This window comes from Alosa alosa, chromosome 5 (assembly GCF_017589495.1).
Source record: "Alosa alosa isolate M-15738 ecotype Scorff River chromosome 5, AALO_Geno_1.1, whole genome shotgun sequence".
Taxonomy (NCBI): domain Eukaryota; kingdom Metazoa; phylum Chordata; class Actinopteri; order Clupeiformes; family Clupeidae; genus Alosa; species Alosa alosa.
The window spans coordinates 21,917,348-21,940,664 of NC_063193.1; the positions used below are offsets into that span (position 1 = coordinate 21,917,348).

The following is a 23,317-nucleotide window of genomic DNA, read 5'->3' on the forward strand; positions in this document are numbered from 1 at the left end:
TTGCAGGCGCCCACTTTGATTTCCCCCTCTCTCTCTCTCTCTCTCTCTCTCTCTCTCTCTCTCTCTCTCCCTCTTTCCCTCCCTCATGCTGTTCTCTCTCTCTCCCCTTATTTCTCTTCATCTCTTCCTTGCATTGTCTTCTATTTGTCCATCTAATACACTGTTGCTCTCATTGCGTTTTCGTTTCATTTCATTTCTTTATTTAGCAGACACTTTTCATCCAAAGTGACTTATCATGTCAATTCTATTACAAGGGATATTACAAGCGTTAAGTGTCTTGCTCAAGGGCAATACGGTGGAAGCTGGGATTTGAAGCCACAACTTCAGTCTACTGCATGCTAGCTGAGTTGCTTAACCACTGCGCTACCACCGCCCACGTCATTTACACACATACATGCACGGCAACACTCATTTTCCCACAGACACCATATGTTTGGTAGTATTACTATTTTTGCTGTATCCTCATAAATTATCATTTTGGTTTCAACCTGAGCCTATCAGTCCATGTCCTTTTGTTGCAGTCTGGGAACGAGCCGACCACAACATCACACACAGAATTATGCACACAATGATGATCACACACACACACACACACACACACACACACACACACACACACACACACATACACAAACACATTTGACATGTTACATACTAGCCAATGTCATGTAAATACTCGGTTCCATGTGACCTATGTACATCCTGTGCCATCATTGCACACACCATCTCTCCAAGATTGTTTTAGTTTTTAAACAGATGCTATCATTGTACTGTCTTTTTTCTTTTGTGTGTCAGATATTCCCTTCAGGCTGAGTAGATGGGCAGGTGAGGTGCAGAGGGCGAGGGAGAAAACGTGTGGGCAGATAAAAAGCTTAAAGGCTGGCGTCTGGGCCAAGGGCTTGGCATGGCGGAGAGTAATAACGAAACTGAAAGGCAGGTGCACTGCTACTGTATATAAATACTGTTACACCGATGCAGGAAGATCACTCTCCCTTTTGCCACCTCTCCTGAGCGAGCATCCTCCCATCAGCAGCGAGAGAGACAGCACAGCACAGCACCTCACAGCTTGCACCAGACAGAATGATGACTCGCATCGCACTTCTCTTTCTTGCTGCATGCCTGTACTGGAGCTGCACCACAGGTAAAGTTATACAAAGAACTACAATAGCAACCCTTGCAAGCTGTCTAAGAAATATTTAGCTGAACTGGCATTAGAGATTGCTTTGTTTAATTTTTTGGCTTGGCTGCAGTGTTTAATATCAATGCACTGTAATAGCTGGTTGGCCTTTTCCTAAATGGGGAGTGGGTGGGCGTTTATGATGAAGTTTTCATTCAGAGGTCAGTTGCATTGTGAGCCAAGTTCAAATTCTGGAGATTTGTACTGCACGTTCGACAAAGCAGCTGCTTTCCGAGAAATCAGTCCAGTTCTTAATACATGTTAAATAACATGCCAGTGTGACATCCTTTAATTTTCATTCTTTCATCCATTCATTGTGTCCTTTCATTTTGTGTCATGCTTTGTACAACTTTAGGCTCAGCAATAGCCTTAGATTGCTGCCTGTCCATCACGGATAAGCCCCTTCCTCGCGCATATGCACACTCATACAAACTGACCGATGCTGGATGCAGCCTCAAGGCCACCGTGTAAGTCTCAATTTCTGACACATTGAGAAAAGAAAATAGTTCACGTTTTCCTCTAATGTGGGCAAAACAATAACCTGACCAATTGAAACTGCATATTCTATGACTTATTCACACAGCCATGATTTTGCCCATGTGCAAGATGATAGATAAAGTGTCCCATCTCTCCTGCAGGTTCACCACCAAGAGAGGAAAGCATGTGTGTGCCCCTCCTCCAGAGAAGAGTGAATGGGTGAGGATTCTCATCTAATCTGAATAAGAGAGGTATGTTCATTCTTACGCAATTCTGTCAACACCCTGCTCTGTGTTGGACGTTTCCCTACTTACTGTATGCAGACTTTTTAAAAGGCCTGCTCACTGTGATTCAATTTACTTTTTCTGTTCATTTTGTTTCTAACCCCCGTATGTCATTTTTATGGAAGTCTTTTTCATAACCACAGTGGGTTTATTTCCTTCTCTTTGATGGTTAACAGGTGCCCAGTGAGTGCATCAGGGGAGGAGAGGGAGAGAAAAGGGGTGAGCGAGGCCCAGTAGAACCTTGATGATGACGACAGTTCACTCGGCTGTCAAGGAATGCTCTGCACGATGGAACCTTGTGAGAGTCGAAAGCTGTGTGAAGCCAGTGCAGTTTTATTTGTTACTTGGTGCTTTAAAATGTTCTCAAATGTTCTTTTATTTTCATTATGTATACTTTAATTTGTAATTTTCTGGTCTCATGTCAAATGCCCCCAAAAAGCCTATGTGATGTGATTTTTTTTTTTATATAATAAAGGTAATTTTATGAGCTAGTTGTCTTTTGAATATTCTTCTTAATCCCAATTAGGAAATACAGAGAGCAAACAAACAAATAAGCAAACCTTTAAACTGAGCCTTTGAAAACACTTTTCGGTAGTGACCCTGAAAGATGCACTTCCACATGTGTTCTCTATATGAAAGGACACACTCATATGAAATCCAAGCTTAAACACTCCAAACAATGAACATGAAAGCAAAATGGAGAACTATCTTTGTTCTGTCTGCCAACCATGTTGTGGTTGACCGTAACCCACATCACAGTCCAATACCCAGTAAAACATATCGAGATTTATCATGTTCAGGAAACCCTAACCCTAACCCTACCACCACCCCATTCCGGTACATGTTTTCTGTTTTCTGTGTGTTTTGTTTTGTTTTGTTTGTTTGTTTGTTTGTTAACATGTGGTAAACCTTTTGAAAGCGACCTTGAGATTGAGGAAGGAGCTCTATAAGTGCAAGTTATGATCATCATCATTATTATTACTATTACAAGCTCTCCAACCCATGAGACATGGTCATAAAGAAAGTTAATAGCTTATTCCCCAGTGGTTTCTCACACACTCAAACATCCTGCACAAGGGGCCATGAAACTTTGACTATCTTCCCACAACCACTTTCTCTCTGACTTTCTCTGGTCGGACACACATCCCCTTCATCCCTAGTGCAATTGTGAATGAGAATGCAAGCACCAGACTACTAGCCAGAGGGAGGGACTGTTTCTGAGTGATAATGAAACTTAACTGGGCATTATAACTAGAGTGGACCAACAGGACAGCAGTCAAATGGGTCAGTGCTGAGGCTGATACAGGCAAACAACCCAGGAGAAGAGCAGCAGCAACAGCAGCAGCAGAGGCACCCTCCTCAGTAAACAGCATCTGCAAGCGCTCTCCCCAAGTGAGCCATGGCTGCAAGTGGAGACGTCAGGCTCCTCTGCTGGACCGTTGTTTTCCTCTCTCTCTGCTATATGGGTAAGTCAAGCACAGTCTATTGTCATCATGTAGGCTATAGCTTGCTTCAGCTGATGTGAAACAGGTGATGGAAATGCATGTGTGATGCTGTTCAATCAGATTGTGTTACGACACACAGAGAGGTAAACTAATATCATTGAGTATCAAATCTTATGTTCTACATTTAATATGTGTGATGTATGAATACTTTTTATTACACATTAGTACTCTCACTTAGCTTACGTCTAATACAATGGAGGAACTTCATATACAAACTTTGTTCATTACCATTATGTACCATGTTCATGGACCATTACCATTAAAGTAAAGAGTTCAGATCAGGGGATAGAGTCTTTATCTACATCATGGACACAGTAAAATGTAAACTCAGGAATTTCTGTGTATGGGACAGTAGTTTCATAAATCTCCAAACTCACAGAAACAGTTATATAATCTGTATGTTAACTTATGAAGACTCCCGAGGGAGCTAGTTTATGGAAACAGAGATGGAGATTCATGAGAAATGACCCTTGTCCCCATTGCAAAAGGGTATTCCCAAACGGGATTTCACAGGCGATACGACTACGCTGTACACAAAACAAGTTTGGCACCTCTCCCCTGTTAGATAAAAGAGAAAGAAAGAGAAAGAGAGAGAGACAGAGAGAGAGAGAGAGAGAGAGAGAGGGTGGTGAGTCAGAGAAAAGGCCATTCCTTCTTTCATAGCTCGTTTACAGGTGTGGTGAACTAATTAGATACAGGTGAATAGATTGCAATTGAGCATCAATGTTACTGGAGCTCTCTGTCATATGATTCGGAACAGCCTCATGAGAAAACAACTTTTGGTATAACAAACATTTCATAACAATGCAGTTCACCACAACCACCACCATCATCCTCCTCCTCCTCCTCCTCATCATCATCATCATTATCATCATCATCATCATCATTATTATCATCATGGTGGTGGTGGTTAGGGATCTGGGCATCCAAAATAACAACTAAATGTTGGGCGTTTGATCCCACACTGCCACCATTGTGCCCTCGAGCAAGGCACCTAACCCCAAGTGACACCAGGGGACTGTCCCTGTAGATAGTTCTGGAAAAGAGCCTCGGTTATATGGCGATCACCACCATCACCGTGTTTCTGTGCCTGTGCTCATCTTGTTCAGCCTCTCTGTGCTTCCCCCCCATGCAGTGCGTGGAGGGGACCAGGCTGTGGACTGCTGCCTGAGGGTCAGCAAGAACAAGATCCCTGTAACGATTCTGGCCAGTTACTGGACCCAGAACAAAGACCAGGGCTGCAATATTAACGCTGTTGTGTGAGTGTCTTTTTTGAGATCTTTAAATGAATTCAGTGGAAAACACACACTTTCTATTCTAGGCTCAGACAGGTGTAACAAGTGTAACTTCTTCTTGTGATATGTCACAGGTTCATCACTGAGAAGGGGCGTCAGCTTTGTGCCCCCCCTGATGCTCACTGGGTGAGAAGGAGGATGGCCAAATTGGATGCCAGGGTGAAATGCCGAGAAAACAATTTCATGGTAAATGATGTGCATCCAGAAAATCATCTGGGGAATGCATAGCCCACACAAATAAAGCACCCAATAGATGACAAAAGTCTCATAGCAATATTAGTATTTTGAGGTGGGCAGTCTCAGAATAAGACCTATATTGATTTAGCATTTTTATGGTTGCTTTCCTGTATATGGACTAAGGCTAGTCCTTGGTTAAAAACTTTTTCCAATAGACATTTTCATTAAGGTTTTTTTTAGCATAGGACTGTCTCAATCCATTTACAAGAACCTGGCCCATAGTGTCGACATAGAAGGTTCAGTGATAATGTTGATGAGCCGTGAGATGTGAAGTCATGCTTCAACTATGTGCTCCTGTTGGGTTACATATTTTTACTCTTTTTGGTTTCATGTCTTTGGTTTCACAGGGCGACGAGTGCAAAGGAAGGAATTAGAGGAGATAATCAGCTCGATCTCCATCTCCTTGCATCACTTGGGAAAAAAACATTTGATAGTGATCATGACAAGTAATCTTCTGAGGGTTTATCTCACTTTCCAAGCCTTTCTGTCTTGAGTCTCTTTTTTTATCTGGTTTCATACACTGTCAAGAGTGAAGTGTGCTGATTAACCTGATGATATATTGTATTTGTTGAAAGGGGTTGTTTTTTTCTGCAGCAGTATTTTCATCCGGAGAAATGAATTGTGTTTTTAAAGCCAGTAGTTTGGGTAAATTGAGGAGGAAACTTTTCACTGTGTGCTTCAAGATAGATTCAATAAAGATAAATGAATGTATTTTTTATGTGATGTATTTTGTCAAGTTTTCAGGACATCAGTGTCACTGAGGTAACACAATGAAGAATCCTGTCTATAGATAAAGCTAAACTATTTTCATTTACTAAGCTATGTGAAAAATAAATCAGAACTATCAAATGCAAAAATGTTGTCTTTCTTCAGGGACAAACCAGCACACAGATACACAGGGGTTATCTCCTTTTGAAAATTTGAATAAAATGGCCAGGCATAATGTCCAATTATGCTCAGTAACAAATATATCATTGGCAAAACATTGAATTACAAGTAGTCTTATATCTTCAGACTAGGTGTGGGAAATGCACTAGGCTTTTCTTACCTGGCATTATACACCCACTTGGGGAAACATCATAGTACTCAAACCTTGATGTAGACACAAATATTCACTCAATACAAGTAAAGCCACTCCCCACGGACACGCATGACCACACACACACACACACACACACACACACACACACACACACACACACACACACACACACACACACACACACACACACACACACAATGCACAGGGTTATCTCCATGTTTTGAAAATAAGAATAAAATGGAAGGTGTGAACTTCCAATTTCAGTAACAAATATACATACTGGGAAAATTTCTGAATTACAAGTAGTCTTATATCTTCAGACTGACAAGCTGGCCCTGACTTGCAATTATGCATTTCTATGCGTTCCTGACAGTAAATCCAGTCTGACACAGGTGTTGGCACACACACAAAAAGGTAGATGTACAAGAAAATCTTTTGGAACTCCCCACACATGCACACATGGCTATGACCTGCCACTATGGGCTGTGTTTACTGTGTACTGTGAGAGACTGAAGAAGGAAGAGAGAAACAGCCACACACACACACACACACACACACACACACACACACACACACACACACACACACACACACACACACACACACACACACACACACACACACACACACACACACATACAGAGAGAGAGAGAGAGAGAGAGAGAGCACACAGATGCACAGGGGTTATCTCCTTTTGAAAATTTGAATAAAATGGCCAGGCATAATGTCCAATTATGCTCAGTAACAAATATATCATTGGCAAAACATTGAATTACAAGTAGTCTTATATCTTCAGACTAGGTGTGGGAAATGCACTAGGCTTTTCTTACCTGGCATTATACACCCACTTGGGGAAACATCATAGTACTCAAACCTTGACGAGACACAAATATTCACTCAATACAAGTAAAAGCCACCCCCAGGGACACACACACACACACACACACACACACACACACACACACACACACACACACACACACACACACACACACAGGCCAAATCCATGTTGTCAATAAGAATCGAAGGTGTGAACATGGCTATGACCTGCCACTATGGGCTGTGTTTACTGTGTACTGTGAGAGACTGAAGAAGGAAGAGAAACAAACACACACACACACACACACACACACACACACACACACACACACACACACACACACACACACACACACACACACACACACACACACACACATACACACACAGAGACAGAGAGCACACAGATGCACAGGGTTATCTCCTTTTTGAAAATTTGAATAAAATGGCCAGGCATAATGTCCAATTATGCTCAGTAACAAATATATCATTGGCAAAACATTGAATTACAAGTAGTCTTATATCTTCAGACTAGGTGTGGGAAATGCACTAGGCTTTTCTTACCTGGCATTATACACCCACTTGGGGAAACATCATAGTACTCAAACCTTGACGTAGACACAAATATTCACTCAATACAAGTAAAGCCACTCCCCAGGGACACACACACACACACACACACACACACACACACACACACACAGGCCAAATCCATGTTGTCAATAAGAATCGAAGGTGTGAACATGGCTATGACCTGCCACTATGGGCTGTGTTTACTGTGTACTGTGAGAGACTGAAGAAGGAAGAGAGAAACAGCCACACACACACACACACACACACACACACACACACACACACACACACACACACACACACACACACACACACACACACACACATACACACACACACACAGAGAGAGAGAGAGAAAGAGAGAGAGAGAGAGAGAGAGAGAGCAAGAGAGGCAAGATACAAATGCCCGAACACACAAACCAAAAGCAAGTGAGGAACTGGGGAATGTTTCGCCAATGTTTGTACTGTAAATAAAGATAAAAATACTGGTGACAAGGCCACTTCCAAAACCCCCTCTTTAGTCTGGATCTGAATGAGGAAGTTGCATGTTCCTTACCTTGTTTCACTATTCAAATCACTTGTAGGGGAGAGCAGGGTAAGATGAGCCATTTTTTACATTCATCATTATTATAATGTGTCAAACAGGTTTTCTGCCATCTTCACACCAACAACTCTTTGATAACTTATAAGGGTAAAGAGATATGCTCTCTGCAAAAAAGTTGGTCTCGTGGCACAACTTACCCCATATGTGGGGTAAGATGAGCCTAAGTGTGGGGTAAGATTTAAGGTAAAACATTTTTATTTTCTTTAGTATAGTAATTTAATTTCAACAAACAGTAACAAACACCCACTTTTCACTGAGAATTTCCCAAATATATTCAACTGAAAATTTGCCAAGACAGGTTTAGGCCTATAAAAATTTTGTCGCCTGTTTACCTTTAAATTCGCCCATTTAATTCACTTAAATAAGTCAAATTAATTTGCCTAGTCTCTTTAGCTCTTAGTATCACTAAGGAACCATATAGAATCAAGGCAAACTTCTAACAATCTAACAGATGCAATACAAGTAGTCAAATCAAGTCAGTTTTATTTGTATAGCGCATTTAACATGCACAGAGTGCAGCCCAAAGCGCTCCACACATAAGACATTGACACATAAGACAAAAGATGCGGACAGAGCAGCGCAGTTGCCAGCGTACCCTTGACACCAAGACAAAGACAATTTTTTTTACAAAATAACAAGTGACACACAAGATAAAAGATGCCGGACGGAGCGGTGTAATCGCCAGCGTAGCCATGACAGAATAGAATAGAATGCCTTTTATTGTCACTATACACATGTAAATGGACATTAAGAGCAACTCAGTGCCAACATGTAGGCCTACAAGATAGACAACTAACAAGATTAACAAATAATTAATTAAATATTTAAAAGACATTTTAAAAAAGAAAATTCCATGTTCACTTAGTTCAATTGGTTGCATCTGATCCAAGGGCAATGATGATGGCACACAGCTGTGTCTTTATAACAGACCAACCTGGAGGATTAGCCTGGCAGCCTGGAGAGCACTGAAGCCCAGGACAGTCTGCAGGTCAGCAACTCTGTGGACTTTGCCAGCGATCGTTTGTCTTGTTTTGTGTCCAGTTTGCTAGCTCAACTTACCCCAGACCCGTTGGCACCAGGGGTGTAGTGGTAAAATAAGAGGTGGGTAAACTATGATTTCTGTGATCATGGTAAGGTGGACTGCGCCATGCGGTATCGGATTTTAAAAAAGGCATTCAGAACATGTTTGTTGATGGTGGAGGTTATAGTCCAATGTTTATAACAATATCAGTGGTATTAAATGGTTCCTAGAGTGTACATATTGTGAATGTGGATAATACAGTGTGATTTTTGAATGTTAAAAGTTGCAATTGGTGAAATAACTCTTTTGAGAGGTGGATAAACAGTAAGATGTGGATAAACTCTTTCTAAAATTTCCTAGGTGGATAAACTGTGTTTACTTGAGTTTAGCCTCCACTAGATCCCTGGTTGGCACATCTTACCCCACAACCACCTTTTTGAAAGAAAGTGCTTCTCACAACAAGCTATGGTAACACTCATGATTTTGTTTAGCACTCACATTATAAAGGCACCAATTAAGGTGTAATGCATCTGAATGTGGTCCTATTCACGTTTTCTCTAAATCACCCTAATGCTGGACATGAATGGAATCCACTTGGATAGCAGACAATCATATTTTAACACATATATCTTACCACATTTGCCATGTGTGGTACCTTTCCACAGATTATAAGGAATGATTCCCTCTTCCTTAAAATGCTGTCACATAATAAAATTTGTTCATAGAAAAAAAGGGTGGATCAACAACAGTGGGAGTGTAATTATCTGAAAAACACCTTGACACTAAATGGTGACCTATTTTGCCAAAGGTAAAGGCAATTCTAATTGTAATAGCTTCTAGTTATTATATTTCCCTGTAGTGTCTCTGACTGCTCTGAATGTGCCTGTCACGGCCTGAACTTGAGTTTAATGGAGCACAAGGGGCTGCTTGGATCATGCAGAGAGGCGTGAGTGGAAGGCCGACCCTTTGGGTCTCATCCATTCTGGAGGTGTGGGAAAGCGGCACATGAATTTCCAAGGCCTCGCCTGGAGCAGCAAGACTGAGAGAGCTTTATATGGGGGCCCTACACAAAGTCCAGAGAGGGTGTCCCTAGAACAGTCTTCTTTTTGTTTTTTTTTGTTCACAGCTCTGTTTTACAGCTTTCATCAAGTTGTGTGTGAACACCTTTCAAAAGGCTTTATAGCTCTGGACCCAATCACAGCCTGTTCTGCTACGAGTGATACGATCCCATAAAATAAAACAATTAAAAATGCCGAGTTAGCTGTCTCGTGATGTTTGTTGCAGCCACAGGACACAATTTTGTTTACATTAGGCTACATTACATTAAGCAGACACTTCTTGACCAAAGTGACTTACATATGTCAGCTATATTACAAGGGATCACATTGTCCCCGTTTAGTTTGACAAAAATTGCATACCTGAAATTAGATAGAAGAAAGCCTGATTGACTAGGAACAGGAGAGAAGGAAAACATGCACTCTTTATGTAAACAGTGAGTAGGCCTTTTTAAAAACAGATTGGCAAACAGTAGTTGACTTTGCCAATGCTTGAGGTCTAATAGAGCTTAATAATTGAACTTGAATTGATTGAATAACTACAATGAATGATCTCTTCAGCAAAGTGAAGTCACTCTCATAGGGGGCAACACTTCAGATTAGGTTTAACAACAGCCCCATCTGGAGGAAGAAACATTTTGGTACAGGATTTTTAAATTTCATTGGATTCTATTTTTTTTTTAAATAGTCAACTAACTGATCACAACTTCTTTTGATATTTGATGCTTTGGTCCTGTTTACAACTGTTTACACACTATAAAATAGTTTTTACACACACAGATATTGCATACTAAACACTGGATATGACACAAATCCTTAATGATGATTCTGAAGGTGAGCTGCTTGAAGAAAAAAAGACACAACACACACTGTAACTGTGTCCACATGAGCACTTTGTTATTAATATCCATATTATGTTGGCAATGCCATCAGACACCATACAGCATGGTCAGGGACAGAACAGAGGGGCAACAGGAGGTACTGGTATGTACAAGCAGGAGTGACAGAAACTAATTAGGCAAAAAACAGGAGAGAGGGAGGAAATTGTCTCATTCTTCTTCTAAGCTTTTCTATGGGCTACCAGCTTCGACCTAAAAAACACATCCTTCACTTTACAGTGAAGTGGGCCAATCCACATGCAATGTTATTCTTGTTTCAAGAAAAAAAGGCACTAATGTGCTTTTCTTTTACATCAAATCTCAAAAGCTTCATTGGCATCATGATTAGTGTAGAACATCTGCATTGTAAAAGGCAATCCGAAAGGATGCCAAAGCATCTTTCAATTCCATCTTTCTCTCTTCCACTCTAAGAATTCACTTTCTTCAACCAGTCTGTCACTCTTTTATTCCCTTCCTCCGTCCTTCCGTCTCCCTCCGCCTCTCCCCCACTCATTTCCTCTCTCTCTCTCTTCACTCTTCTGCCTCTCTACTACGACCACTACCACATTTGACCAACACTATCTGTGTGTGTGTGTGTGTGTGTGTGTGTGTGTGTGTGACACACGTTAGCCTACAAGATGACGATGGACAGCGAAGCGTGCCTGGAAGACAAAGGGATACAGCTCCAGTGAGGATTCAGCCGATGCAGGCCGAGGTGCGACTCAGCCAGTGAGAGAGAGAGACGGCACCAGAGAAGATATCCATTCAGCGACAACCATCGGGTAGACTCCTACTTCCGATTTGGGCACAATCACATGATATACACACGCGCATTGGGTGATGTCGTTAGTATTTCGCTATAAATGACCAATAACATGAGCAATGTTCATAGAGGTGCTCTCACTTTAAAAACGCATGGAGAAATAAAATACATGGAACACAACAAACATCCAAATTAAATTATGTCCGTACTAAAAAGATACAAAAATAATATAACTGTACATCAACACAAAATCAATTAAATTAAATGACTGTCAACTCAATGTGGTTAAACATAGTCACATATATTAGTATATGTACTTATATTAGCTTAGCCTCTGGTAGAGCAACAGAATAACTAAGCTCCACCCCATTAATAAACGATTAGTGATAGAGAAATAGACACATTCCAAATCTAAGGCCACTCAATGCTATCAAGTCAATGTACATATTTAAACATGGATCATAAATGCCCAGTAAAGCACCACTTAAATGTGGCATACATCCTTCATATGGCACTTGTCCATTCATATATTATTTACCTTTCTCTATCTGTTCATTCTTGGGGTGTGGCGACAACATAAAAGGGGGGGGGGACAAACAAACAAACAAACTACAAAAAAAATAAATATCTAATAATCTCTCAATATTCATTCATTCATATCTTTAGCCACCAACTGGGTCCATATACTGTACAGATTCTGTTACAGAACAATGACTGTAAAACATCCAGTCATTGGTTCAGACCCTTTGTCACAAGCATGATATTTCGATACATGGGCTATACTGTATACCACTGTGATGATAATGCATACCATAACTAATAATGGAATAACATTATTCTGTATGAAATATGTTGCCAATAGAAAGTGTGCTAGACATTGGCAAGGGCACGCTGACGATCAAAGAGCTGTTGGCTTCCATCACAACCGAGAGGTATAGAGGACAGGGCCACTGCCTCAAACTGGGCATCCACGCACAGCTTGCTACTGACCAACTCGCCAAATAAATACTAAAACAACAAAACCGTCCTATCCACTGAAACAAGCTAATACTGCTTTCTACACTAGCAAAGCTGCTTTGTTTTAGTAGTTCTGTTATTAGTGACAGAATCACTTCCATCTCTACGTTCTCCCAGCTGTGGTGCCATTGAGTTTGAGGAGTGCACAAAGGGTGCAAGACAGGTACAAGCATCAGAGAAACAATATTGGCGTAGGATCACATGCATAAAAAATTGGATACGCAAGCACCCAATGATGAGGTGGCAGTGGGTCAGAGGGGAGGGGCTTGTATCCATCTGTCCAATGAGGGCTCTCCTCCAATCTGCCGAAAGGAAATGTTGCCATGGGGACCACGGATGAGTAAGGAAGGGGAGTCCGGTCGTCTTAAGGCAGAGGAGGTATGATCTGTTTGCTACCTTGGTTTTGTTGTACGATAAAATGGCGGGCGAAATGTCTGTGTGTGTGGATGTGTCCTTCTCCATGGTCTGGCTCCTCATAATTGATTTACTCGAGTCACCAGACCAAACCTAGTACCTTCAAATAGCTCAACTGACTAGTGTCAACATAATTCATCAATAGTAGTTTTCTTTTTATCCCAGCTTGACTGAACTGTTAATCCCTTCATTGCTTTGGCATGCATGGAGGGAACCCCAGTGATGTGGCTAAATCCTCTGAGAGACATCAATGCACGGACACTTTGACAGTCACAAAATGTTATGCATCTACATTTTTTTTAGAATAATGTTCGATCGATAATGCAGTCCATAATAAATTAAAGGCTTTCTTTCTTCCCAAACAGGGCTTCAGTCAATCTATACACACAGTCAATCAAAAGTCTCCATTTTACACCTGATGGTGGATGCTTTGCTATGAACTGTACCCTCGATGTCCTGCACGACTTCAGTAAGTCCTGGTAGTTGATGAATTGATTGTTGTCAGGTTTCAGACGGTTTCACACCAGGGAAGTGGCAAAGCAAGGGACCTTCTTTTTTTTTAAACAAAAGCATGACAAAGCATGATGCTGATGGAGATGACCTCTGTGAAATGTCCTTAGGCTCTCTGCACAGGACAATACTTCTGCTCCGGTCAGGGTATGTTGCACACAATTCAATACTGTGTGTATTAATGTGTATGCATTTGTGTGTTTGAGGTGTTTGAGTGTGTGTGTGTGTGTGTGTGTGTGTGTTTGACTGTGCACATGCCTGTGCATATGCCTGTGCTAGTACATGCGAATATTTTTTCCATAACAGCAATGGTGCTTTAGTCATAGTGGACTCCAATTCTTCTTCAGCTCTGTTACACTCCAGTGTGTTCATATGTGTGTGTGTATATGTGTGTGTGTGTGTGTGTGTGTGTGTGTGTGTGTGTGTGTGTGTGTGTGTGTGTGTGTATATGAACATCCCATCCTTTCCCTTCCATGGTCCACCTCCGCATCAGCCCTCAGCCATAAACACCCATGACCCTTGGGCCCCTGGTGCCCGGCCCTCAGTGAGACAGCTGTGGGCCCTGACCCTGGCTCTGGCTCTGGTCATTGAGGGTGACGTAGATGATGGGCACCAGGCCCCGGATGTCCCCCAGGGAGCACAGCAGCCAGTCCTGGTCAGCACGGCTCAGCACCTGCAGCACGTCCCCCTTGTGGAAGCTCAGGTGGCCAGGGTCAGACGCCACATGATGGCAGAGAGCCCGCACCTCACTGAGAGTAAAAGAGAGAGAGGAGGAGAGAATTAGAAAAAAAAAAGAGAATGAAAGAAAAAAAACAAATGTAATAATAATAATAATAATATTATAATAATAATATTAATAACACACATTTCATAGTATTTAATATAATACAGAATGTTATTAGGGTAGAAGGGAGCGAAAGAAAAGGAAATGGAAGGAAGGGAAGGAAATAAGCAAAGAGAAAAAAGAAGAGAGAACAAGACAATAAAGACAGAAGCGTACAAGAGAAGGGGAGAGGCTGAGAGGGAGTGTTGACGCTCGGAGAAAAAGCGCCACAGATATATTAAGGAGAAACTCTGAGTGGGTTGGATTTTTGCTTGTTACCATGGAGCTTTCTGTTCCACAGATGGAGCTTGTGCTTGTTGCTCTGCAGAGCGTCCTTCACTGTGAGACGCAGAGGTCAGATCTGCTGGAATATCTGTCCGTCTTGCTGCACCAACCGTCTGGGCCACCAGACCCAGGACTGACCTGTCTAAACTGAGCCAACCTGATGGTCTGGGTCTTGGTGAAAAAAAGAATAAATTGTGAATTACAGACACTTTAGTGATGGAATAATTGCTAAAACACCAATGAAATTTTGTAACTAACAATAATGGTTAAATCATTGGTTGTTTGGTAATTTGGTTGGTTGGTAATTGGATGCTGGAGAATGTTGAGCTGTTGCGCTGACCGTACGCACCTGTTCTTGGGGCACCTGGCAGATTTCTGCTCGGCCCTCTCAGCCTTGGTGCTAGTGCTGGCTCCAAACAGCCTCCCCCAGCGCATCCCCTGGGCTGGACTCTCCTCCGCAGCTCCCACTGGGGAGCCTCTTGCAGTGGCCGCTGCCACAGCCGGGGCCTCCTGTCCCTCTGGCTCCTCGTCCTGGCTCTTCTTCAGCTCGGTCAGCACCGACTCTGGCGGACTGCCCATCCACGTGGACCTGCCTTTGGTGACTCTCTTGGACTCCGTGGACTGGCTGCTGTGGCTGCTAGCATTGCTGCCGCTGCCGCTGGTCCTGGTGCTCTGTCTCCGCTCCCCCTCTTCCTCCAGGGCTGGCTGGCTGGCCTCGGCCCCCTCCACGACCCCCTCGCGGGCCGGCGGGTGGCTCTGTCGGCGGCCGTCCCCGCTGCCCGACGACTTCTTCCTCTTCTCCCACTTGACAAACTTGGAGCCCTCGGCCGAGTTGTCGATGTAGACCTGCGAGCTCTGCATGAGCTGGTACCACCAGCCGGCCTGCCTGCTCCTCTGCCTGGCCCCGTCCACTGCCCCGGCCCCTGCGGCCACCGACGCCTGCGAGGAGGGCTCCGCGTCCGGCCACTCTCCCCCGACTCCCTTCATCCTCTCCCCGGCTCTCGACGACCCTCTCCGGCCAGCCTCTCCGCGCCTCCACAGATCCATGTCATCGTTAGCCGCTGCCGCCGGCTTAGCTGCTCTTGGTTCCTCGCTGCCTGACCCCAGGCGCCGCGGCTCTGACGAGCACCTCTTGGCCGCTCCGCTCCTCACTCTCGGCCACAGCCCTTCCTGGCTGAGTGACGCGCTCTCCCTCAGGTGGCCTGTCCCCGTCCCTGCCTCCTCCTCGCTGATTGGCTCAGCCCCTGGCACACTTCTGCCCCGCATTAGCTGGAAGGTGGAGCGGGCCGACTGGTCGAGGCCCTGTCCAGCGGAACACAGCTGCTCTTTGCGGCGGAGGTGCTCCTGGCCCTTCTGCAGGAGGTGCGGCTCAAACAGGAGGTCCAGGTCAAAGGGCAGCAGCGACAGTGGCTGCAGGAGGAGCAGCAGCTCCTCAAACAGGGACTGGCACGCCCCCTGCGACAGGGTCAGGAAACCCCACGGGTGATAGTGGGCTGCCACAACATCTATGACAGAACAAAAGGAAAGATTAGAAATTAGAGAAAAAATATGGAAACATACTAGGAATAAATTTCTCTCTTTATTTAATATATTTATTGGTTTTGTTTACTCTGGTAATAACAATAGTGACATACAACTACTTCATAAGCTCACACTGACCAAACTTTGCATATCCATACACCCATCGACACACCCCTTAGCATTAACCTTGAACACACTATCACCTATCATCATAGGACACAATCACATGGTTCTCCTATAGGAATTTATCTCAAAACATAACTCTGTTTCTCTTCTGTGTACATACCTTCATGTGTATAGATATGATTGAACCAGAACTCCAGAGATCGCAAGCTGAAATTCAAATAAAAAATGTATTTAAAGTACAGTAATAACATGGAAATGTCGCTCAAGAATATGGTGCACCTACATCACCGAGCACAAAGATTCCACATTCAGCACTTTAGGTTCAGTTAAGTTACTTTATTTGTCCTGAGGGATATCTTTCCTCTGCTTTAAAAGCATTCAAACTTCTGATCAAAGACAAGTATATTTCTGCGGTGTGGGCAAGATCAGACAGGAGAGAGATAGAAAGCAAGAGAGACAGAGAGAGAGAGAGAGAGAGAGAGAGAGAGAGAGAGAGAGCACATGGGACACACACACAAACACACACACACACATACACACCAGTTTATATGTAGAAATGTCTTATCTATTGTATGTTCTGTATTGTATTGTTTGATGTCCTGCTTTGCCAATGCAAAGAAATATTTGTCATGCCAATAAAGCTACCTTGAATTGAATTGAATTGAAGCGAGAGAGATAGAGAGAGAGAGAGAGAGAGACCGAACCTTCTCTGAGCTTGAGACATTTTGAAGAGCATGAAAAACACTCATTCTTGAGGGTTAGCCTTAGCTCACAATCATTTGACGATTAGTAAGGAATTCCTTTTGCATGACATATCACCCAAATGCATGAGGTGTTCCATCCATCGTAACCATTGTTAAATATTACATAGCCAGCAAGAGTAGAGTTGATAGAAAAGTTATTTTTTAAACATTTGGTGCAAGGTTAATTCTCATGCTACTCACACATGCCCATACGCCCACACACACACACACACACACACACACACACACACACAGACAGAGTATGCTAAAAGGCCCTCTGGACTGCATCCCCCATCTCTTTCCAAAGGCTGGCTAATACTGCATGATGCGGATATGCATGCCTCTGTTCCTCGATCAGTCCAGCAGAACTAACTATCGCGAATGAGCGGCTTCTGTGTCTGCAGTTGAGAGAGGCCTCTCCGCAATATCACGGTTTCAAAGTGCTCAATTATTCATGAGCAGTTCTCAAAGGGGACTAGTGAAGGTTATTTAACCCGCTACTGTGCTGGACGTGCCTCTCATCGGATCCCTCTTGCTGAGAAATGTCTACAACGTGTTTGCAGTTCATCTGCTATGAATCTCTTAGAATATCTGAAATCTGAAACCTTTGATATTGTGTGTGTGTGTGTGTGTGTGTGTTAGCCTAGAAATCTAGACGCACCCTAGCAGCAGCAAATGTAATTTGTAGCCAGGGTAGTCTAGCAACTCTCTGTTGAAAAAAAAATGAAACTTCTATCAGGCCAATCACGGTTCCGCGTGAATTTCCTGCTACTTGAAAACAAAGAAGATGGATGCTGCTACTGGCGAACAGTGGTCTTTCGGTCGCGACTCAAGTTTTTTTAAATTGGCAAACGTTTGATCAACTAGCCAACTAGCTCCACTGGTGGAGTGCCAATGGTAAGTTTCTAGACCCTACATCTTGATGTGAGTCTGGCTCGTCAGGCTATGTGTGTGTGTCTGCGAGTGTGTGAATTTGAGACAGGAATAGTGAAACAGAGGAGAAAGAAAAAAGAGACAGACAGACTGACTGACTGACAGCCTGACGGACTGAGACAGAGAGATGACAGCGTACTTCAGAAGGCCGAAGATGAATGCGTTGAGCCTCATGCTGTGACTGGTGAGCTCCGAGTACTGGCTGACTTTGGTGACGAGGCTGTGCAGCACTCGTGTAGACGGCCCTGAGAACGCAAAACACACAGAAAACATCTATCAGATGGACTGTCCAGTCAACAGGCTGTAGAGCTTTTTAAAGCACAATATCCATCCAACAGGACAGTACTGTAATCATAATCAGTATGAGTGATCAAAATCACTATATCACCTATAAAAAAACTCAAACCAATATATTAACAATGAAAACTATGGCAGCTAAGGGGGAGAATCCTTCTGGGGAAATGTTCAGGGCATTGAGTGTAAGGCACCCATGGGTCCTACCCTGTAACCCAGCGCTGTATATAATATAAAGCTAGCACTGTAGAACACCTGTGTACCTGAGTAGTATCGTATGAGTATTTCCATGGTGATTGTAATCATTGTCACTCACCCAGCTGGGTCGAGGCTTCCACCACACTCCAGGGCTGGTTCCGACGCTGGCCGATGATCAGGTCCAGCACATAGGACCTCAGGCCGTCCTGGAGTATTTCTCGGATGGCCGGACACAGGTACTTCAGAATCAGGTGTCCCACGTTGGGGCTGACGGAGCTGTTCCCCAACTTGGCCTGTCAAGGTGTGAGAGGAGGTGAGAGAGGCAAAGAATGGACTCTTATCCATCACAGGGTTCTTATGGGGCATATTGTTTGCAGCAAACGCTTACAAATTGCCTGACAAATCAAATCAAGGCCAAAGGAGCATGGTTGAATGCAGAGATGGGAAGTAACAAAGTACAAATACTTAAGTGCTGAAGGGGAGTTGACTTTTTCAACTGTAGAGGTGCCATTTAAGGAGCAGCGCCAAAAGAATAGTTACATGATAATGGAAAGCTTCTTAGTCGAAATCAGAGCTTATCAGAACATGTACAGACACCACAATATACTATTCTTTGTTTGCTTGAGCCATGGAACTTTCAACTGAAATGTCATATATTAGGGTGCTTACCACACGTTGTTAACACACGTTGTTATGTCAACTGCTTCTTGCTGCAAGCATTTTTTCAAATAAAAAAGTGCCCTGGGCAACTTTTCTTGTCAAAAATAAACCTAGTCTGTGCACACCCTTAAACTTCATGCACGCAATACTCATTAAAATCAGCCCCTACAAGATACTTGGGACTGACATCTTGACGCACGATACTATCTCAGCAACAGAGACATGAAACTGCCCCAACTGGTCTCAGAGATATGGAAAAATGTACTGTGTCATGCTGTGAGCACTAAGACACATTTTAACTGGATAAGTCCTTATCTTAAAGCTTTGTGATGAGTGGTCTTGCCTGGTCTTGAAATACAAAAAAGCCCATGAGTCCCCAGGAAACAAATACACCAATACAACAAGCAAACTGTGTGTATTTACTCCCACCCATTACACCCAATGAATTAATATTTGACATGGTGTATCTATGGACCCTTTCTTCCACTCATAAGTAAACTTCCGGTTATCTTAATTAGATTGGGGCCCAAATAGATTGTTTACCTTGTTGAAAGGGTCCTACCTCTGGTCGAATGAACACAAAATCTCCAGTGCCATGTAACATACTGTAGGTCCATCAATAAGAGTTGCATATACTCAGCAGTGATAGGTACCTTTACTCCTGGGTCTCGACTGGTTCCAAAATGTGCCACGATAAGATCCACTGCAGTGTTAATAGCCTTCACCAGACCTGATAAAATGAGTTCATTAGAAATAATGTGCAACAGTCTGTCAGACATTGAAGTTATGGTAAAACATAATTGAAATGAAATAACTGGCACACTGGCAGTACCCAAGCCTATTTGGGTTGTCATAACTTGATGACTCCCCTACCAGCATTTAGTAAGCCTGTGCATTTTTGATTTTATTTACTGTTTATTTATAGAGACAACAAGTAATTAACAGTTGCTCCTTATGTGCAGCAGCTATGCCACAGCACATCTCTGGAGCTATTTCTCATTAGGCTTGTCAATCACTCCCTTCACAGTTAAAAAAATGGGTCAGGGTGGGTTGGGGAAGAGGCATCCTGGAGCCATCAAAGCACCAGTACCCTCTCTCTCTCTATCTGTCTCTCTCTCTCTCTCTCTCTCTCTCTCTATCTGTCTCTCTCTCTCTCTCTCTCTCTCTCTGTCTCAATCTCTCTCTCTCTTTGTGTTGTGTGTGTGTGTCCAGCCCACTTGAGGAGACACTCAATATTCTAACCAGCAATTCAAACCTCAAGTGAATGATAAATGTGTGTGTTCTTGTGCATGTGTGCACATGTAGGTCTACAATATGTGTGTGTGTGTTTGTGTGTGTGTTTCCTCTATGTAGTACTGGAAAGTGTACTGTACTCTGCCAACTGGAATATTTAGGCACTGTAATCATTTTTGTCAAACTGTACTCAATCAAATCTTTATTTATTTTGAGGCCCTGTAATCAGTTTTTTGTCAAACTGTACTGTTTTTTTCTCAAGGCACTGTAATCATTTTTGTCAAACTCTTTTTTTCTCAAGGCCCGAAGGAATCAGGTACTCAATCAAATCTTTATTTGCATTCCGATTATGAGAGCTGGAAATAGTGCTGCAGATGAGAGTAGAGGCTGATGCTAATCTCCACGGGCCAATGATGTGGACTAAACAAGCAGGGGAGCTCTAGACACATCAGTGTCAGCCCTATGATTGGGTGTGATTGCTGATACACAATGATACACACATATTGGGGTATGCGCGCACCTGCACACACTCACACAAACGCACACAGAGATGCAATATGTAGACACATTATGAACACACACACAGGCACAAACACACACACACAGGCACACACACACACGCACACACACACACACACACACACACACACACACACACACACACACACACCTCTCTTTTGAAGAAGGTCCACAGAGATGGACGACTCGTCAGAGGATCCGTCTGGAGACAGACAGAACTCCTCAGGAGGGCGTTCTGTCTGGGAGAAGTAATCAGGGAGGAAGTCGCTGTAGCACTGCTGGAACTGCCTCATCGAGTGAGCTGTAAACACACACACACACACACACACAAATATCTACAGTTACAAACAAGCACACACACATACATGCGCACATGGACACACAGCAGGGTCTTTGCAACTCGGTAATTATTGGTGCTGGTGTGTGTGTGTGTGTGTGTGAGTGTGTGTGTGTGTGGGTGTGTTTCATTTGACTTAATTAGAAAAAAAACTATAAATAAAAACTTAATTAATATGCAAGATTGTTGTCCAGTAAAATAAATTCTTTCTGGATACTGGGTCAGCAAGAAATAATCTCTGACACAAATACTCAAACACACCTTCGCACTCCACCACACCACACCACACCACACCACACATGTGCACACTGCACACAAATCTCCTTTTTCCCCATCCTGCCCCAAACTCCCTGCACCCTCCCCAGACTCAAGAGGACACGGTGAGCACCGTTGAGTCGGCTCAGGGCTTGAGCGGCCGGCGGGAAGTCAAAGACATTTCGGCGGGTCAGCCGACTGCCGCCGCCGCACCCCCTCCTGGTGTCCAGGCTGCTGGCCAGGGAGGCGGGCGAGCCGGACTGGCCCCTGTCCACCCCGAGAGGGTTCTTACGACGGTACTCCCTCCACTTGAGCGCCTGGGGGGACAGGTGGTGCGCTGTGGGCGGGTGGATGGGGTGAATAGTCGGGGGAGGGGCGGCGGAGGAATAGAAAGATGGATAGAATAGTGTCAATGGAGAAGAGGGCGGTGAGAGGTGAAAGGAGAGAATGGAGGAAGGCAGGGAGAGGTCAGAATGGTAGATGACAGGAGGGAAGAGAATGATGATGTGAAACAGAGAGGAAAATAAAGTTAGTCCCATTAGTCAGAGAGAGAGAGACGGAGCTAAAATAAAGCATCACGGAGAAAGGTCAACAGTTATTAGCCTTCATTCATTAGGCAACAGTAACAGAAATAGCACTGCCAATATGCTACTGAGCAGAATCATATGCAAAAAAGACCAAAGAAAACAGACATTTCTGGAAATATCTGACTTGGAGCTGCAACAACATGCAAACTGAAGCAGCGGGTTAGAGAGTTGTTGTTAGAAAATGACAAGTGATTAGCTGAACACTTGGTTTTGAGCCAAACCACGGAGATGACACGTGACACTGAAAGCAAAGCCCACAATAAACAGCTACAGTATATCCCTATTAGTCCAGGCAATCTGTGAGAAAAAAACACTCAACCCAAAACTAATTGCAACAGAAATTATTTTTGTTGTATTCAGTTCATGAAACCTTCCCATATCACATACCAAAAGTCCATGAAAATCCAAGTGGTGGAACATTGTCAAAATTGGAATGATTTGTGCATAGGTCAAATGCAAAAAGCTGCACCTTTGGCAGTTTTATTGAACTTTCATAGTACAGGGGATATGTGAAAATTAGGTAAAAATCTTTCATAAAGGCATGAAACTTAGTGAACTTGTACAGTTTGGAGCCCTGAACATTTTCAGATATAAAACCATTATCAAAAAACCCTAATGGTCGCCGTGGCAACCATTAAATGTTCCACTATAACTGAATTCCGCCTATATTCTTCATTATCTCCTGAACTAAACATGGTACTGTATCTCAGAACAAGTGATGCCTACAGGGATGAGCAGTATTTATTACATGTATTCCATATTTCAAATACAAAATATATTGTATATTCGTAATTTGTATTTGACTGGGTTGAAAAAAACGGCTTCGTATTTTGTATCAAAATACTTTATAGGTATGTATTTTTGTAGTTTAAAATATTGACAAATATTTTTGGTAAAATCAATACTTTTGGTGATGTGATGACATCATAACTGACTTGGGCTGACTTAGAAATTTGCCCACATTTGTGATAATATTGAGATTCAGGAAGATGATCCAGTGCAAGTTGAGTAACTTTAGGCGGGTCAATATAGGGTTCAACATCAAAAAAATTGATACAAAAGTTTTTTTTTATGGATTCTGGTACTGTTAGAAATGCTAAACGACATACTAAAAATCTAGTAAAATCTGACC

General features: G+C 43.1%; 2 protein-coding genes and 1 long non-coding RNA gene across 3 annotated transcripts in view; 2 read left to right on the forward strand and 1 right to left on the reverse strand.

The window, feature by feature from the left end:
• The first annotated feature begins 950 nt into the window (after nucleotides 1-950).
• On the forward strand, nucleotides 951-2,363 carry LOC125295336. Its single transcript, XR_007193652.1, has 4 exons — nucleotides 951-1,141; nucleotides 1,533-1,644; nucleotides 1,816-1,905; nucleotides 2,115-2,363. It is a non-coding gene; the product is annotated as an uncharacterized LOC125295336 (long non-coding RNA).
• Nucleotides 2,364-3,130: 767 nt separating this feature from the next.
• On the forward strand, nucleotides 3,131-5,832 carry LOC125294900 (C-C motif chemokine 19-like). The gene is made up of 4 exons (XM_048243953.1): nucleotides 3,131-3,404; nucleotides 4,579-4,702; nucleotides 4,813-4,924; nucleotides 5,323-5,832. The coding sequence occupies exons 1-4, from the start codon at nucleotides 3,338-3,340 to the stop codon at nucleotides 5,347-5,349; spliced, it is 330 nt and encodes a 109-aa protein (XP_048099910.1). The 5' UTR covers nucleotides 3,131-3,337; the 3' UTR covers nucleotides 5,350-5,832.
• Nucleotides 5,833-10,961: 5,129 nt separating this feature from the next.
• LOC125294625 (AP-4 complex accessory subunit RUSC2-like) overlaps nucleotides 10,962-23,317 on the reverse strand; it is a 28,858-nt gene continuing 16,502 nt past the window's right edge. Inside the window, 9 exon segments of the mRNA XM_048243508.1 lie at nucleotides 10,962-14,420; nucleotides 14,774-14,950; nucleotides 15,129-16,284; nucleotides 16,587-16,633; nucleotides 18,242-18,347; nucleotides 18,713-18,887; nucleotides 19,908-19,984; nucleotides 21,158-21,307; nucleotides 21,732-21,935. Coding sequence (XP_048099465.1) covers nucleotides 14,213-14,420; nucleotides 14,774-14,950; nucleotides 15,129-16,284; nucleotides 16,587-16,633; nucleotides 18,242-18,347; nucleotides 18,713-18,887; nucleotides 19,908-19,984; nucleotides 21,158-21,307; nucleotides 21,732-21,935 — 2,300 coding nt within the window. The 3' untranslated portion in view covers nucleotides 10,962-14,212.

What these genes read in the sequence shown, in the direction of transcription:
- LOC125294900 (XM_048243953.1), top strand. Translation starts at nt 3,338, where the DNA reads ATGGCTGCAAGTGGAGACGTCAGGCTCCTCTGCTGGACCGTTGTTTTC. An exon ending in CCTCTCTCTCTGCTATATGG is followed by an intron (nt 3,405 to 4,578) that starts GTAAGTCAAGCA and finishes CCCCCCATGCAG; the next exon opens with TGCGTGGAGGGGACCAGGCT. An exon ending in GCCGAGAAAACAATTTCATG is followed by an intron (nt 4,925 to 5,322) that starts GTAAATGATGTG and finishes TTGGTTTCACAG; the next exon opens with GGCGACGAGTGCAAAGGAAG.